At 36.2% G+C, this 17,198-nt stretch overlaps 1 protein-coding gene across 2 annotated transcripts in view; it reads right to left on the bottom strand.

The window, feature by feature from the left end:
- Positions 1 to 5,970, bottom strand: part of ANKLE2 (ankyrin repeat and LEM domain containing 2) — a 263,181-nt gene extending 257,211 nt beyond the window's left edge. The window contains exon 1 of one of the 2 annotated variants that reach the window (XM_053701894.1): positions 5,948 to 5,970. Coding sequence is in view for 1 of the 2 variants with exons in the window: in XM_053701893.1 (XP_053557868.1) it covers positions 5,390 to 5,564 (175 nt within the window). In the remaining variant the exon portion in view is untranslated. The other variant, XM_053701893.1, reaches the window with a different exon arrangement.
- Between the last annotated feature and the right edge of the window lie 11,228 nt (positions 5,971 to 17,198).

Here is a 17,198-nt window from a genome sequence, read left to right as displayed (position 1 = left end):
GTGGGACATAAAAAAAAAATGACACACAAATGTATGTGACCGCTCTTCAAAAGTAGATATGACCATCAATCAAGGTCGTACTTTTGACCTAGGCAAACAAGGCACTTGCATATACACAGCTGCCAGCAATACATAATTGTCTGAAACTGAGAGAGGTTATTGCATTTAGCAATGGGAATTAAAGACACTTTGGACTTATAGGGATAGGTGTATTAATTTGCACAATGTAAAATTAAGTATAAAAATGTTGTGTGTCCCAAGATACTAAATGTCAAAATACTATGTTTTTTATTTTAACACAAAACTGAGTTTTACACTCCCAGCATGCATTTCAGTGCTTTAATTAAAGATTGTCAATTTTAAGAGGGAATGGGAACATACTTTTACACAGATTTTTTTTTCACCAGCAGCCTTGGGAATGGTAGCCTGAAGTGATCAGATGGCTACGTCTATTTATTTTATAACTGCCAGTCCTTTGACCAAAATAGCAGATTCCAGTCATAAAAATATGTCCAGATTAAAGTGTTCTGCTTAGGAAACCACAGATGACAAGATAGGAACAGCCCATTTTGTAAATAGGTTATAAAACCAATAAACTTAGCTCTGAGCTAACCCATACTCTAAAGAATGGTCAAATATGCTCAGAGTTTATTACACAATTGTGAAATATACACATGCCAGAAATGTATTATACCTACAAGTAAAAACCCTAACAACTTATTAGACTCTTTTAAACATCCACAAGAAACAACATTGTATGTGAAAATGCAGCACACTTCCACCTAATCTACTAGAACTGTATGTGTAGGGATTTCTCTTTATTGTTTAAATCATGATTTCATTTTGGATTTTATTGAACATCACAATTTCAGTATTTGTAAGAAGCATTGAGACATCTCTCAGATTACATTTTTTTAATCATATCGATCTGTGCTATGTTGTATGTAATTATGGTTCTCTAAATATAGTGCTCTGACAGCGCTACCACATTACTGATGGCAAACCTTGGTACTCCAGATGTTTCAGAACTACATTTCCCATGATCCTAAGGAACTCTGAAATCCAATCAAGCATCATGGGAAATGTATTTCTGAAACATCTGGGGTGCCAAAGTTCACCATCTCCAGTCTAGAATGTATTAACTGGTTCTGAGTTTGGTATAAATTAAACAAAATTAGGGTAACTGAAGATATCCAAATTTACAACAGTTAATATCCTGGGGTTTTAAAAAGTTAAATCAGGTATTGTACTATTCCCCGTTAGTCACAAGGCCTCTGGCTAACATCCCTTTTCCCTAACACGTTTATTCTCTCCACACACAGGAAACACTGCAAGTGTAGTCAGGAATACGGACAACATTTAGGAAGAAAAAAAAAAAAAAACTAGCTAATCACTGGAAAATAAATTTAGAAAAATAGTCTTTAAAATAAAAAAAAACAACAACATTGTGGCATCATTGATGTAAAACTCTCCCCTCTGGCAAGATTATCTAAGAAGTCGTCAGTGCTGCAAAGTCTCAGAATTTTAGCTTGAGTGCCGTTTTCACTATGCAGGTTCCTGGATGTGAATAAGAAACATGCACATTACAATATAATGTTTATAAGTCCATGAAGTGAGCGATTTTGGTCCATGTCACCATCGGGCCTTTAATCAGAACTTCCATGAAAGTAAAAGCTATAAGGATAGCAACACATTCCCCTAACTGTTACCATGCAAAAATGCACTGCAGATATTTATAACAAAAGCAAATATTTTAAAATCTTCATTAGGGGTCTTCTTACTTCTATTGCTGGCTGACCTTCAAGTTTGTTTAGCGCTGCGGAATCTGTTGGCGCTCTACAAATAACGTTTTATTGTCTTTGCTATTGACAAGCCTATGTAAACACAGCCATCAGTAGAAATTACATTCTGAGAGGGGTGCAGAATAGTTAAGTAATAAAATCTTAATTTTCCATTGTTCTAAGTATTGAGCTTTGGATTACTGACATGTAAGCTAAGGAAGCAAGTGTGTGTACATAAAGTGATAAAATGAGATATATTACCTGCAAGCTCAACACAATGTCATAGGCTGTGGTTTAAATGCACAAAATCAGCCAATTCATATTCACAAAAACCTGAAAACTCAATTTCTCATAATTTTATACTCTGCAGCTGGTATAACAAGTCATTAAAAATAAATTAATGGAAAAACAATTATACAGTGCACTGTCCCTTTAATCCCTTAACCAGGGCTACATAGTGAGATATTTCATAAAATAAAAAGAGATTGACAAAGCAGTTTATATTTTATTTTAGCAAGCGTGTCCCACCAAGTGTGCTGTAGTTTACCTGACCAACTTTCCAAAATGTGTCTGGGTTTTGTAATTGGAAAGATTTAGTGCATGGCAGTCATTTCTGATACTTGTATCTGTTGCTAGCTATCAAATGAACTTTGATCTTTAAGAATTCTCTTATGTGAATATTTGCATTTTCCATGTGATTTTCTAATAAGTACAACAGCTAATTTGCAGCTGGCCCTTTGCAACAATGAAGCAAATAAACATAATCAAGATGCCTTTTAAAGGGATACTGACCTCAAAATTGCATGGATCAGATAGAGAATCCAATGTACTTCTAGAACGTAATTTACTTCAATCTCTTGGTATCCTTTGTTGACATACATACCTAGGTATCCTTTGATGACAAACACCTAGGGAAGCTCAGGAGCAGCAAAGCACTATGGGACTAGTTGCTAGCTGTGGCTGCACATATATGTCTCTTGTCATTGGCTTGCCTGATGTGTTAAGCTAGCACCCAGAAGTGCATTGCTGCTCCTTCAACAAAGGATACCAAAGAAATTAAACAAATGTGATCATAAATAAAATTGGAAAGTTTAAAATCACCAATTGTATACCTCACATTATTTGCCTAGAAGGCAGCACCATACATGAACATAGTGCCAACTAGTTTGATAAAGTTCTTCCACTGTACAATTTTTTACACTGAAAATTATAAAGCACTTTTTTAAAGTTTTCCGGAGACAACAAAAGGCCCTTGATTAGATGTTTTTCATTATGTACCAAGCAAATAAAGTCAAGAGTAGGTGCATGCTCCTACAATAGCATCAAACTTCAGACCATTACAAGCGACCTATGGCTGCTTGGAAAAATATTTTATTAAAAAGTGATACCAATGGTTCCATTTAGTGGAGAAGGTTTGATGCATGTTAAATTGTGTGTGGGTTTACGCTAAAGGATTATGGTTACTACAAGCACAAAATGTAAGCTATTTGTATTTCATAGGTAACACACACATACATACATAATATATATATATATATATATATATATATATATACACACACACACACACATATATACGACTTTTCCTTACTGTGAGGACACTCAAATCATTTTAGAAAGTAACAGTTTAGCTTGAGATAGGTTTATCTGGTTATGGAGGTTTCTGGATGTGAAGGAGAGACACCTACATTACAAATCATTCAAATGAATTTTAATGTATTGCCATTAAAGTGAATGTAAAGTTGAGCTTATTAGCTCAAGTCATACGATAGAAATTAAAAAAATGAGACTTTCATTCATGAAATGTTTAGAATATACTTCTCTTCAGAAATATGTAACATGAAACGCTATACGGATAAGAGCCAATCCTCCACCCGTTATATTCAGCAATCGATTGAGATGACTCATCTGCAATCAACTAATCATTGCATGCAGACAGGAAGAGGAAGTACCCGGTGTCTCAGGAATGATAGTTCCCAATAGATTCAACAGTTCCCGAATAGAACAAGATTGCCAGAAGTGCAATTGTTCAGGCTCAGAGCTCCATAGCTGTGGCAGAATCACACCATAAATCCAAATGGCAAAAGACAAAATGCAGGAACTCACTGGTATGTTAAAAAAAATAAAAAATCAATCTTTAATTCCAAACTTGTTTGGTACATTAAAAAGAGGATGCAAATCCTAACAAACAAGACACCAAAAAAATGACAGGAAGACTAACAGGATACGTCTGACATGTTTTGCACCCACTACAGGTTCTTTATTTACAGACATGTCTATGATTATGCACCTGTAGTGGATGCAAAACCTTTCCACAAATGTCACGGCCCGGGGGGGAAAACAATGATTATCGTAGTTGATTGCACAAGAGTCTGGTTGAGGGTGGAGGATCAGCTCTTATCCTTATAGTGTTTCATGTGAATTATCTCTGAAGTAAAGTATATACTAAAGATTTCATGAATGAAAGTATTCATTTTTTAACTTCAATCGTATACTTGAGCTAATATCAACTTTACATTCACTTTTTCCATTATCAGGCCTTAAAGGGAATTCCAGTCAAGATTTAAATGCACATAGATGGATTTCATCTTTGAATAAACATATTTGCAATATACATTGAATTAGCAAAAATGCTTCTAGTAAAAGTTATCACTTTTTTCTGCATGTGAAGCATAGCTATATATTCTCCATGTTCAGAGCACCAGTGGGGGTTGTATCAGGTCAGCAGTTAACAAACCGAGTCATTACCAGATGGTACAAGCACCTTCCTTAGGTTGTCTGAGCTAGTGCCGTGCATACAAAGTGAATGGAAATTTTGAAGAACCAGTGCCTGGATTTTAATAATCCAATTAAAAACAGGAGCACTTTCATTCATCAAACTTTACATTTCACTGGTTTTGTTAAAATACTTAAATTTTCTTCGTGAAAGCAGTTTCCATCGATTCCCCCCACTCATCGCAAGCCTCTTCCTACGTCAGAAATGACAATCCTGGCTTTGCTTTAGGCAATGATTTCGGGGGGGGGGGGGGGGGGGTAAGCTGTGATTGAAGGATGCCAGAATCATTATTGCTGACGTATGAAGAGGCTTGCTACAGGCAGGGTTTTCAAGAAGAAAAAGTATTTTAACAAAATCAGTGAAATGTAAAGTTTGATGAATGAAAGTGCCCCTGTTTTTAAATAGGATTTTTAAAAACCTGGCACTCATATCGCAAACTTTACATTCACTTTAAATACACTTTTGAAACCGCTATTGCTTTTATTAGTTGCATTTTTGCCAATACATGTATATTACAAAAATGTTTCTATTCAAAACAGAAATGCATCAATGTGGATTCCAACTTTGGTTGGAATGTTTCTTTAAGGCTAAATACAATGGGGTTCCTGTTGCAAACTGCCATTAGCTATGTACATGGCTAGTACAAACACACAGGAAAAGTTAGTTTATAATAAAAAAAAAAAAAAGTCCAAATACACAGCAGGGGGCACTGAAGCGCTATGTCACGATTAGTACGCGGTACTCTCAATTAGCTCTTTTGATAAATAATAGTAAGCAAAAGGGTTAGCAACATGCATAGGGTGAAGCAGCTTAGTTGTAGCTCTCTTCTCACCTAGCAGCATTTCCCCACTGGACTGTGGGCTGCAATGTGGTGGTGGCGGCTGCTTCGTATTTCTCCTCTTAGCCAGGCGAATGAGCCAACTCACCAAGGCCACAAGCACGCAAACCAAAAGTGCGGGCCAGCCTCCTACAGCCTCCCAACCGGCTTGGCTACCGGAGAGAGCCATTAGTAACAAATCCTCTCCCGTGGGCGCTCTGAAGAGTCTCACAACAGTTTCCTTGCCGCACACAGTAAGTGGTTTGGCGGGCGGCTCCCCAGTGGGCAGCAGTCTCTCATCTACCCTGTCCTTATTTAGTTATTCTAGTGCAGCTACAACTCTGGTGCCACCTTCCCTCAGGATTCAGCTGTTACTCCATGCTAGGTCACTGCACGCTGCAATTCCTGATCATCTGAATCAATTAACCCAATTCTGAAACACAACCCGCCCTGCCAGCGCCCTAAGAACAGTATCAAAACTCCGTCTCTCGCGACTACGCAGTCTAGCCTAAATGCACAACACAATAGTTTTCACTCCCACGGTACCGATGCCAAGTCCCAGGCCCTCCCTACCTCTGGTTTAAGTAAGATCCACCCGAGACCCCGCTCATCACGATGCGACACTTCCGGTTCGGCGTCACAGGACCTCGCCATCTCCTAGCAACCATACTGCCTCTGTCACGCCTGCTACACCAGCATTGCAATTATGCTGTGAGTTAACGGTGGGATGTTTATTGCAGTAGTTATTTTATCTTTATTATTGAACTTTATTACAAAAGTAATTTCAAAATGTCTGCAATACATCTAATCTAAATCCTCAAAAAAAATAAAATAAGGGATGGTAAAGTCAATTAACCCCTTAATGACTGGACCATTTTTCATTTTTCTTACCCTTAAAGGGCCACTGTAAGTAAATATTTTCTATGCCTGTTACTAACTAACTACCCCAAATACGCTTTTTATCAATAGCATTTCATTAACATATCTCTACCGTATATCAGAAATCTTGCCTGCAAATTTAATTGTTTTCCAAACCCACTCCGTGGGTATCCTTTGCTCTGTACCAATCCGTTTACAATACCTAGGTTTCAAAATGGCGCTTTAAACACAAAGTTATTGGTTTAAGTATTTTGAACATGCAGTGCTGAAAATAGTGGGCAGGATAACGTGACATCATCGGCGAATAAAAGATATAACTTTTAGAACGTTATGAAACTTCGTTTTGGAGAAAATATAGGTCAGGTTTTAATTAAATGTTTATTAACTTTAATATGTTAGTTGTTTAGCTTAAGAATTATAACAGAAAGTAATCCTTTAATGACAATGGTTATTTTTACATTTCTGCAGTGTTTGTGTTTAACTGTAATTTTCCTCTTACTTAGGCTTACCATAATTTTTAGAGGTGAAACTGGGACCACCTGGTGCGGTGCCAGTGGGGGTGTGGTCAGGAGCGTGGTCAAGGGGGCGTGGCAATTACCGGTCCTTTTAAAGTAGTAGCTTTTATGTGTGTAATGTTTCGTGGATACTCTACCCTTCCTCAGTCAAACAAGTGAATCACACAGTTTAAATAGACCATAACACTACCCCTTGTGAAAAAGGCACCATTACTTTGTCATGGCAAATAAATCATTAATCTAAATCTCAGATGCTAAATAATGCCAAACATAAGCATAATTATCACTTTCATAATTATCAATTTCACAATTTAATATCTGCAGTGTAATATGTGTTTTATGTGTCTAATTAAGGAACAGAGCCAAATACTGATAAGGCATAAATACAACACTGAATAAAAGTAAAAAAGAAACACGTAAGTACCTGCTAAAGCTGTTTAAGAGGCTACTCTATACCATAATGCAGGACGATTATAGCCAAAATGCTATCCTGCATGCAGTAAAGCAAGATCCAGGCCAAAAATCCTGCCTGTCTGTACTTCCTAGTCATACTCACATGATTCCCCTAAAGGTGTATTACCGGCAATGTCACCAGGGGTCGGGGGTGTTAAATTCTTAGAAAAATAAACCAAGTAGTACTACAAAAATTAAAAAACCCTATGCTGTTCACTCAGCCTGTATTACTAAATGTAAACTTTGAAGGACACGAACGTTAAGCTAAGCAGGGCTGTATGTAATAAAGCACCAGCATCCAACTATGCTGGAGAGCCACAGTCCAGTCATATTTGATAATATTCATGATTTGAAACCTGGAGGTGGCAACCCTACTGGGACAGAATGAACAACTGGGTGGGACACTGGGACAGCGCCTCCAAACCGGGACAATCCCAGTAAAAGTGGGACTTCTGGTAAGCCTACTCTTACTCATTTACTGTACCCACACGTATTATATAGCGTTTTCTCGCCATTAAATGGACTTTCTAAAGATACCATTATTTTTATCATATCTTATCATTTACTAAAAAAAAATAATAATAAAATATGAGGAAAAAATGGAAAAAAAAACTTTTTCTAACTTTGACCCCCAAAATCTGTTACACATCTACAACCACCAAAAAACACCCATGCTAAATAGTTTATAAATTTTGTCCTGAGTTTAGAAATACCCAATGTTTACATGTTCTTGGCAAGTTATAGGGCAATAAGTACAAGTAGCACATTGCTATTTCCAAACCACTTTTTTTCAAAATTAGCGCTAGTTACATTGGAACCCTGATATCTGTCAGGAATACCTGAATATCCCTTGACATGTATATATTTTTTTTAGAAGACATCCCAAAGTATTGATGTAGGCCCATTTTGGTATATTTCATGCCACCATTTCACCGCCAAATGCGATAAAAAAAAAGTTCACTTTTTCACAAAATTTGTCACAAACTTTAGGTTTCCCACTGAAATTATGTACAAACAGCTTCTGCAATTATGGCACAAATGGTTGTAAATGCTTTTCTGGGATCCCCTTTGTTCAGAAATAACAGACTTATATGGCTTTGGGGTTGCTTTTTGGTAATTAGAAGGCCGCTAAATGCCGCTGCGCACCACACGTGTTTTATGCCCAGGAGTGAAGGGGTTAATTAGGGAGCTTGTAGGGTTAATTTTAGCTTTAGTGTAGTGTAGTAGACAACCACAAGTATTGATCTATGCTCATTTTGGTATATTTTATGCCACCATTTCACCGCCAAATGCGAGCAAATAAAAAAAAAACTTTACATTTTTCACAATTTTAGGTTTCTCACTGAAATTATTTACAAACAGCTTGTGCTATTATGGCAGAAATTTTTGTTAAAGCTTCTCTGGGATCCCCTTTGTTCAGAAATAGCAGACTTATATGGCTTTGGCGTTGCTTTTTGGTAATTAGAAGGCCGCTAAATGCTGCTGCGCACCACACGTTAATTATGCCCAGCAGTGAAGGGGTTAAATTAGGTAGCTTGTAGGGAGCTTGCAGGGTTAATTTTAGAGATCAGCCTCCCACCTGACACATCCCACCCCCTGATCCCTCCCAAACAGCTCTCTTCCCTCCCCCACCCTACAATTGTTCCGGCCATCTTAAGTACTGGCAGAAAGTCTGCCAGTACTAAATAAAAGAGTTTTTTTTTTTTTTTTTTAAATAAAAATAATAAAATATTTTAGCTGTGATGGACCCCTGCCTTAGCCCCAACCTCCCTGTTCCCCCATCCAGCTCTCTAACCCTCTCCCCTACCTAATTACCGCCATCTTGGGTACTGGCAGCTGTCTACCAGTACCCAGTTTGGCCCCCAAAAACCAAAGTATTTTTATTTTATTTTTAACTTAAATCTCTTTCTGTAGTGTAGCAGCCCCCCACAATACCCCCACCCCTCCCCCTCCCAGATCCTTTTATATATTTTTTTTTTTTACCTTTTTCTCCCTTTCTGCCCTCATTCATTGGTGTCAGTGTGGCTAATGCGCGCAGGTGCACGTGCGCCCACATGCACGCGCCCCATACACGTTCACATGCACACGTACCCACCTCGTTCACGCGCCTCGTGCGCACGCACACTCCCTCACACCCGGACAACGGCACCATCGCTACCGGTGCAGAGAGGACCACAGAGTGGCTCTCTCTGCATCGGAGGCTTGTAAAGTGGTATTGCAGGATGCCTCCATATCGAGGCATCACTGCAATACCCTCAGAGCTGCTGGAAACGATTGTGATCGCTTCCAGCACTCTGTTAGACAACTGACGTACCAGGTACGTCTATTGTCATTAACTGCTAGTTTTTGCATGACGTACCTGGTACGTCAGTTGTCATTAAGGGGTTAAACTTAAAGGGACATGAAATTTTTAGTCTTTAAAACTCGTAATAGCAGCGTTAGAATTGTGGCGCTAATTCATTCATTCTTGCGTTGGTCCCACTATGACAAATAGATCAAGAAATTACTATTTCCCTATGGAGTTATGGGTTTTACTTGTGTGAACATCACTACAACATCACATTCTTTTAGGGACAGTCCCTGGATTTTGTTGTATGTCCCTGGATTTTTTTTGTCCCTGGAAATGCCCCTGAAAATCTCTTTTGCACAACATTTGTTGTTTGCATATATATATACAGGTAGCCCTCAGTTTATGCCGGGGTTCGGTTCCAGAAGGAATGGTTGTAAATTGAAACCCAGTTTATAATGTAAGTTAATGGGAAGTGAGGGAGTTAGGTTCCAGGCCCCTCTCAAAATTGTCATAAGTAACACCTAATACATTATTTTTAAAGCTTTGAAATGAAGACTTTAAATGCTAAACAGCATTATAAACCTAATAAAATAATCACACACTTTACTTGCATTTTTCTGCAAACAATTATTTCTATGCATTACAATCTGGACTGATTTATATACAGGAAGATTTTGTTCCTATGAAAGCTGCTCAATAGCTCATGTCTAGTTATACTGATTCATTTTAGCTTGCTTGGCTTGCATATCTTTGCTGCAACACAAGCCGACAGCTCCACCTACTGGCTATTTTAATCAATACACATGACTGAAAAAAAGGTTGTTATTCTGAAACGGTGCAAATTGAACCGTTGTAAACAGAGGGACACCTGTATATATATATATATATATATATATATATATATATACACACACAGATACATCTATACAGATAGATAGATGATAATTAGATATAGTGTATTATTTAAATATAATTCATTCCTAATGGGATATTGTTATTATTATTGAATGGGTTCACATATTATTTGTCTTTCTAATTTTGATGCTGTGTTGTAAAAATAACCATATGCCCAGAATGTGTTCCAGAGACTGGGTAGGTGTAAGAGCTTGGTGCTGTAATCTGTATAATAAACTATGGATAAGTCTAAATTATACTATTACTTTCAAATGGGTGTGTTTTGATTGCAGAACTGAGGGGGCGGAGCAGTTGAACAGTAGGTCGTCAATACTCCAGTAACCCGCTTGCTTGCTCTGCTGCAAAGTGTCCCTGGAATGTTTTTTAAATGTTGGCAACTATGCAACTATATATCACAAACAATTCTATCATCAACAATACAAAATCACTTTCAAGAATTAAATCATATTTAAACGGACAGAATTTTTTTTTGTTTAAGATTTCATTATTCACAAACAGTAGGCAATTGTAAACACGTCTCATTTACGTGATGTACTAAAAGGAATGACAAGGGTGAATGACAAAATGGAATACCCATAGACTTTAATAGGATGTAAAATTAAAAGTGTTGAAGCAAGAAAACTATGAGACATATCAACTAGATATTTACCAGATATGTTCCCCAGGTACAGTAACATATTCTGAAAGGGAGATTACTTCAGATTATAGCTGCTTTCTATGGAATGACAGGAGTGAATGACAAAATGGAATGCCCATAGACTATAATGGGATTACATTTAAAAGTGCTATAGAAACTAAAGTATGAGACATATCAAATATATTTTTACCATATATGTTTCCCAGGCACAGTAGCATATTCTGAAAGTGAGATTACGTCAGATTATAGCTGCTTTCTATGGAATGACAAGTGTGAATGATAAAATGGAATGCCTATAGACTATAATGGGATTACATTTAAAAGTGCTTTAGAAATTAAACTATGATACATATCAAATAGATATTTGCAAGATATGTTTCCCAGGTACAGTAGCATATTCTGAAAGAGAGATTTCTTCAGATTATAGCTGCTTTCTATGGAATGACAAGGGTGAATGACAAAATGGAATGCACATAGACTTTAATGGGATGTAAAATTAAAAGTGTTGAAGCAACAAAACTATGAGACATATCAACTAGATATTTACCATTTATGTTCCCCAGGTACAGTAGCATATTCTGAAAGTGAGATTACATCAGAATATAGCTGATTTCTATGGAATGACAAGGGTGAATGACATATACTTTAATGGGATTACATTTAAAAATGCTATAGCAACAAAAATATGAGACATATCAAATAGATATTTACAAAATATGTTCCCCAGGTACAGTAGCATATTCTGAAAGTAAGATTACGTGCGATTATAGCTGCTTTCTATGGAATGACAAGGGTGAATGACAAAATGGAATGACCATAGACTTTAATGGGATGTAAAATTAAAAGTGTTGAAGCAACAAAACTATGAGACATATCAACTAGATATTTACCAAATATGTTCCCCAGGTACAGTAGCATATTCTGAAAGTGAGATTACGTGAGATTATAGCTGCTTTCTATGGAATGACAAGGGTGAATGACAAAATGGAATGCCCATAGACTTTAATGGGATTACATTTAAAAATGCTATAGCAACAAAAATATGAGACATATCAAATAGATATTTACCAGATATGTTCCCCAGGTACAGTAGCATATTCTGAAAGTGAGATTACATGAGATTATAGCTGTTTTCTATGGAATGACAAGGGTGAATGATAAAATGGAATGCCCATAAACTTTAATGGGATGTAAAATTAAAACTGTTGAAGCAACAAAACTATGAGACATGGGGGTGGAGCATGCAGCCGTCAGCAATGGCCGCACCACCTTAGAGGTCCAGTGTCGGCAGAGACGGAGCCTTCCCTCAGGCCAGCATCGCACAGCTTTTGAGCCTCAGAAACAGTTCTCGGCAGCTGGGGAACAGATACTGAGCTAGTCGCAAGTGCCCGGCTGAATTTTTGGACCCCTACCTAACCCTGCACTGACTCGCGGTTTAGGCCGCATATGAAGCCTGCCTAAAGTACTCACACTTGGGAGTGAAGAACCGGAGCGCTCCCCACACGCAGAAACAGAGCCCATGGATTAGCAGAGCAGGCTGCTGTAATTAGACCCGAGGTCCAGGGTTCAACTTTGTCAGTATATTTATAAGAATCTTAGCAGTACTCTCCAAATAATATGTGAGTATATGGCAGGGTTATAACTGAATATATTTAACAATCTTTCTTTAAATTAAGCCCACAATCAAATATGCATACACTAAGACAATAAAATTAATATAAATACCTGAATACTTTATTATTAGTAAATATCTATAAACATATTGAAATATATATATTTGTAAGAATCAGAATATGAATCAATATTATACGCATTTTAAAACTATTCAAATATGCTATGCAAAATTCATAAAAGTCTACCCTTAAAATTAGCCTTACTCACAATAGCCTTTCATTCAATTAACACAATGAGATTAAAGTATAAACCACTGAACATTTAGACTGATACAATTTTTAACAGTGCTTAGTAAACAATAGGACAATATATATATATATATATACTCAGCTATTTAGCTGCAATTGATTCTAATACAATTCTAATTAGGACACTAAAAATACATATATTCTTAATGTAAACAGTTACTCTAAATGTCTATTTATTTAAACTGGAACAAATTCTTAGTTACTTATAATTAAAACCAATTCTAAGATATATATATATTCTATATTTTGCACAGATGAATTACTTAGCATACCAGAGACAAACTTAACTTTATACAGGACTATGAACACAGTTAAAATGCTGAGTGCTCCATTAAATCTCTTTACTATAAATTGACTATGTTTCTACCAATAACCTTTGTTTCAAATATTAAAAATTAGAACAATTATACTTCACCAATTTGTAGGGGTCTATAGATCATCTCATTTGAAGGAAAGTTATAGCATAGATCAAGGGTAAGTTTTCAGTTTCTTGCTCAAGTGAAATGTGTTCCCAAGTATGGCCGCCAAATATCAAATCACTAGTCTCAGCAAGTCACAAAAAAACTGTCTTGTTTGCATTTACTATTCCTTTTATCTAATCATTGATGACCTTTTTCGTTCACGCCCACGGTTCTTTTCCCTTCTCATTGGATACTTTGGGGAACGCTCCCCATTGGCTCAGTATATATTGTTGCTATGGAAACGCATCTTTTAACAGTTAAGTCCCTTGACTGTCATACTGGATTCTGGCCATCGGGGGCAGCGGACGAACAACACAGCAATACATTTAATCATTTCTAAACATTTTACAATATTTCCCATATAATGATTATATTAAACAATACTATAACATTGCATTAATCACTTACAATCCGAATTCCAGGCAGGATAGCACCATGTGAATTTTCTGATTATTTTAATATGAAACATCATGTGTCTTTAACATTATGAAGGGAAAAACCTGGGCGCAAACTATACGGAGGCAGGTAAATACATATACTAACAGAAAATATTAAAACAATTTATTACATCCAGAATGGTGTATACAGTACATCCAGAATAATGTATACAGTACAGTAAATTACACAGTACAATAAAAAGCAGTAAAACCAAATTTCATGGATCCATGAGGGTTTTTACAATGAATCAAAAATACCAGGTTAAATACATAGATAAAATCAAGAGGTGTAAAAACAAGATGATATAAAAACAACAAGCCTTTTTGAATGCTAAAAATATATTATGAACCTTCTTGTAAAATGTTCTAATAAATATGTATTCCTATCTAATAACAGTGCTCCAATGGTTAAAAATAGTTTGTTATCGATATGTGGTGTTCTAGGTGTAGATGAATGTGGAACTATATAGCTGAAACAAATGGTCTCCAAAAATTGTGAAAGCTATTGAAATCCTAAAGATATATATACACTTTGTATGTGAGAAAGTCAAACTTTATCGTGAAAAATAAAATAAAATCTTCCGTGAGAAAAGGGATATTTGTAAATAATGTCTGTGACGAAAGTGCCGGTGAAAAAAGTGCAAAAGTCAGATGGCACTGAGGACAAAAAAACTTAAAAACTCCTTAAAAGATTGTGGAAGTAAATCAAATACAAATCATGTGCAATCAGAAGATATAAAAACAAATCCAAATAAAGTCAATCAAAAATTTTTTTTTCAAATGATACTATATATTCCAAAGTCTTTGTCTAAACAGACACCCCTGAGGACAAAACGATTAGGGAACCGTGATGTGTGCAAAAAAACTTGCAATCAAATAATGGTCTAAAATGTGATCAAATTCCTAATCCCCTTGATAGGTGAAAGTCCCACCGTAAAAAGTTGATAGTAGAAAATTATAGATGTGTTGCCTCCTAGAAAAAAATAACAAATATAGTGTAGATGGTACAATAAAAAAGTCACAATCAGAATAAGGCTTACCAGTGTCTACGCGTTTCGGCCCGTATCAGGCCTTTCTCAAGACTGGTTTTTACTTTGTAAATAGGTGCCTTATATCGGGTGTTTGATTTTATCTATGTATTTAACCTGGTATTTTTTATTCATTGAAAAAACCCTCATGGATCCATGAAATTTGGTTTTACTGCTTTTTATTGTACTGTGTAATTTACTGTACTGTATACATTATTCTGAATGTACTGTATACACCATTCTGGATGTAATAAATTGTTTTAATATTTTCTGTTAGTATATGTATTTACCTGCCTCCGTATAGTTGGCGCCCGGGTTTTTCCCTTCATTCCTTGCCAATTTAGGTGCCTGCTAGACGCACCTCCCCTGGGCTACAGGTACATAGTAGGCGCTTATAAACGACCCCTGTCTTTAACATTATATTATATTAAAGTAATTATACTGCCAATTATTCCAGATTGATAGCATTTAAAATCCTGATATTGCATTCATGCAAATACGGCATGTTTCACATTTCTAACAAATTCTTAATATATAGATTGATGCCCATGACCAATTGTTGCCTGCAATAAAAATAGAAATAACTGTTAGAAATTATTTAACATTCATATATCTATATGCAATGTATATCAATCTCAGCAAATGTTTATCTAATATGAATGCCATCTGTCACGGCTTCTTGGGTCCACAATTTCCCCTATTCATGTGTTTATATTTAATATCACAAAAATAGACAGTCTCATATCCATTAAAATATATATTTTCCTACAATGCTGAAGTATATTCTACTTGAATATAATACAGTTGTTTTAAACAGTGAAATTTGAAATTATAATGCAAACCATGTGCTTCCACTGTGTGTGTTACCTTCCCCCCAGCCGTATGTCTGCAGTACATCTTCAAGTGTCAGAGATTCAGTGAGCCATTGTGTTCTCATCACACATGTCTGCTAGCATTGTTTTCTTTTGAAGTCACAAAGATTTAGGTGAGAAATTTCAGAGGACTTCTGAGCATATTTTCCATTCAAAACACAGACTATTTACTCCAAATAACCAAGGGGTTTCCTGTAATTTCAGTACTATGCTTATCTTTGTTTGGAAAGATAATTTAGTTGAAAAAGGAATCCAGCTATTTAGATTGACCCTCTCTCTGATCACCAAATGTCTTAGAGCCATAAAACTCTGCACATAGTCAAATAAACATGGTCATTACGTTACAGTCCCTTTGGGAAGATGTTTGTATGTTTGACACAGCAGGAGGTGAGCTTCAAAAGCTATGCTAACTTTCAATTAGGATAAACATGTCTTCACCCAGCCAAAACCATCTGGTAGGGGGTTTGGGATTTACAGTGAAATAGAATTGTTGTCAATAGCCTCATATTTAATTAATCCTGTGGTCTCACCAACTATATACAGTATAAGAAAACTATATATATATATATATATATATATATATATATATATATATATATATATATATATATATATATATAATTTTCATTTATAATATTCATATACTCTGACATAAATCCCCCTTCCAACTTCAAATATATGTAGGACACATGTATTTGAATTGGCTTAAAGTCAGTGGTACTTGCTGAGGGTATTGACCGTACACATCATAGACAGTCCTCTATGTAGGGAGTTCGTCATTTTTGAGCCCTTGTCCTCATCAGTTAGGCATATTTAAACTACAATATTTTTTTAGTGCATTTGGGGTATGAAACTTCATTCCCCCTCTATGACTTGTAGTTGGGACCTAGGATGGCACGCTCGCAGCTGATTGATATGGACCCATTTATCTATGAAACTTTCATTTTTGGGGATCCTTATTTTATAGGCCACTGGAGATATTTTGTCAGTAATGACAAAAGGACCTTTCCATGAGGGAAGAAATTTCTTCTCCCTAACCTGATCTCTTCCAAAGTTATATAGATAAACTTTATCATTTATTTCATATTCCTTTTTGAACGTTTTGAGATCATAATAGGTTTTAGTGGCAGTTGCAGCTTTCTCTAAATTCTTTGGAGCAAATGCAAAGGTATATTGCAGGTGCTTTCTTAATCAATTTGTATATCTGACCATGGCATTACCATCCCCCTTTTCTGCAATGGTTCTCTATGCGTTAGCGCAGTGGGTTGGAACTGTGGACAGATTAAACACCCTTGACAGTAGGTTTGAACATCTTTCAACATGTGTGGCCAAAAAGCGTAGTCACGCAATATTTCATATGTGAGTTTGGTACCAAGATGACCATATGTGGGAGCATCATGGGCATGTTGAAGCAT

This window comes from Bombina bombina, chromosome 2 (assembly GCF_027579735.1).
Source record: "Bombina bombina isolate aBomBom1 chromosome 2, aBomBom1.pri, whole genome shotgun sequence".
Classification (NCBI taxonomy): Eukaryota; Metazoa; Chordata; class Amphibia; order Anura; family Bombinatoridae; genus Bombina; species Bombina bombina.
Note: the sequence above shows the minus strand (reverse complement) of the source record. Positions and strands in the feature narration are given on the sequence as shown.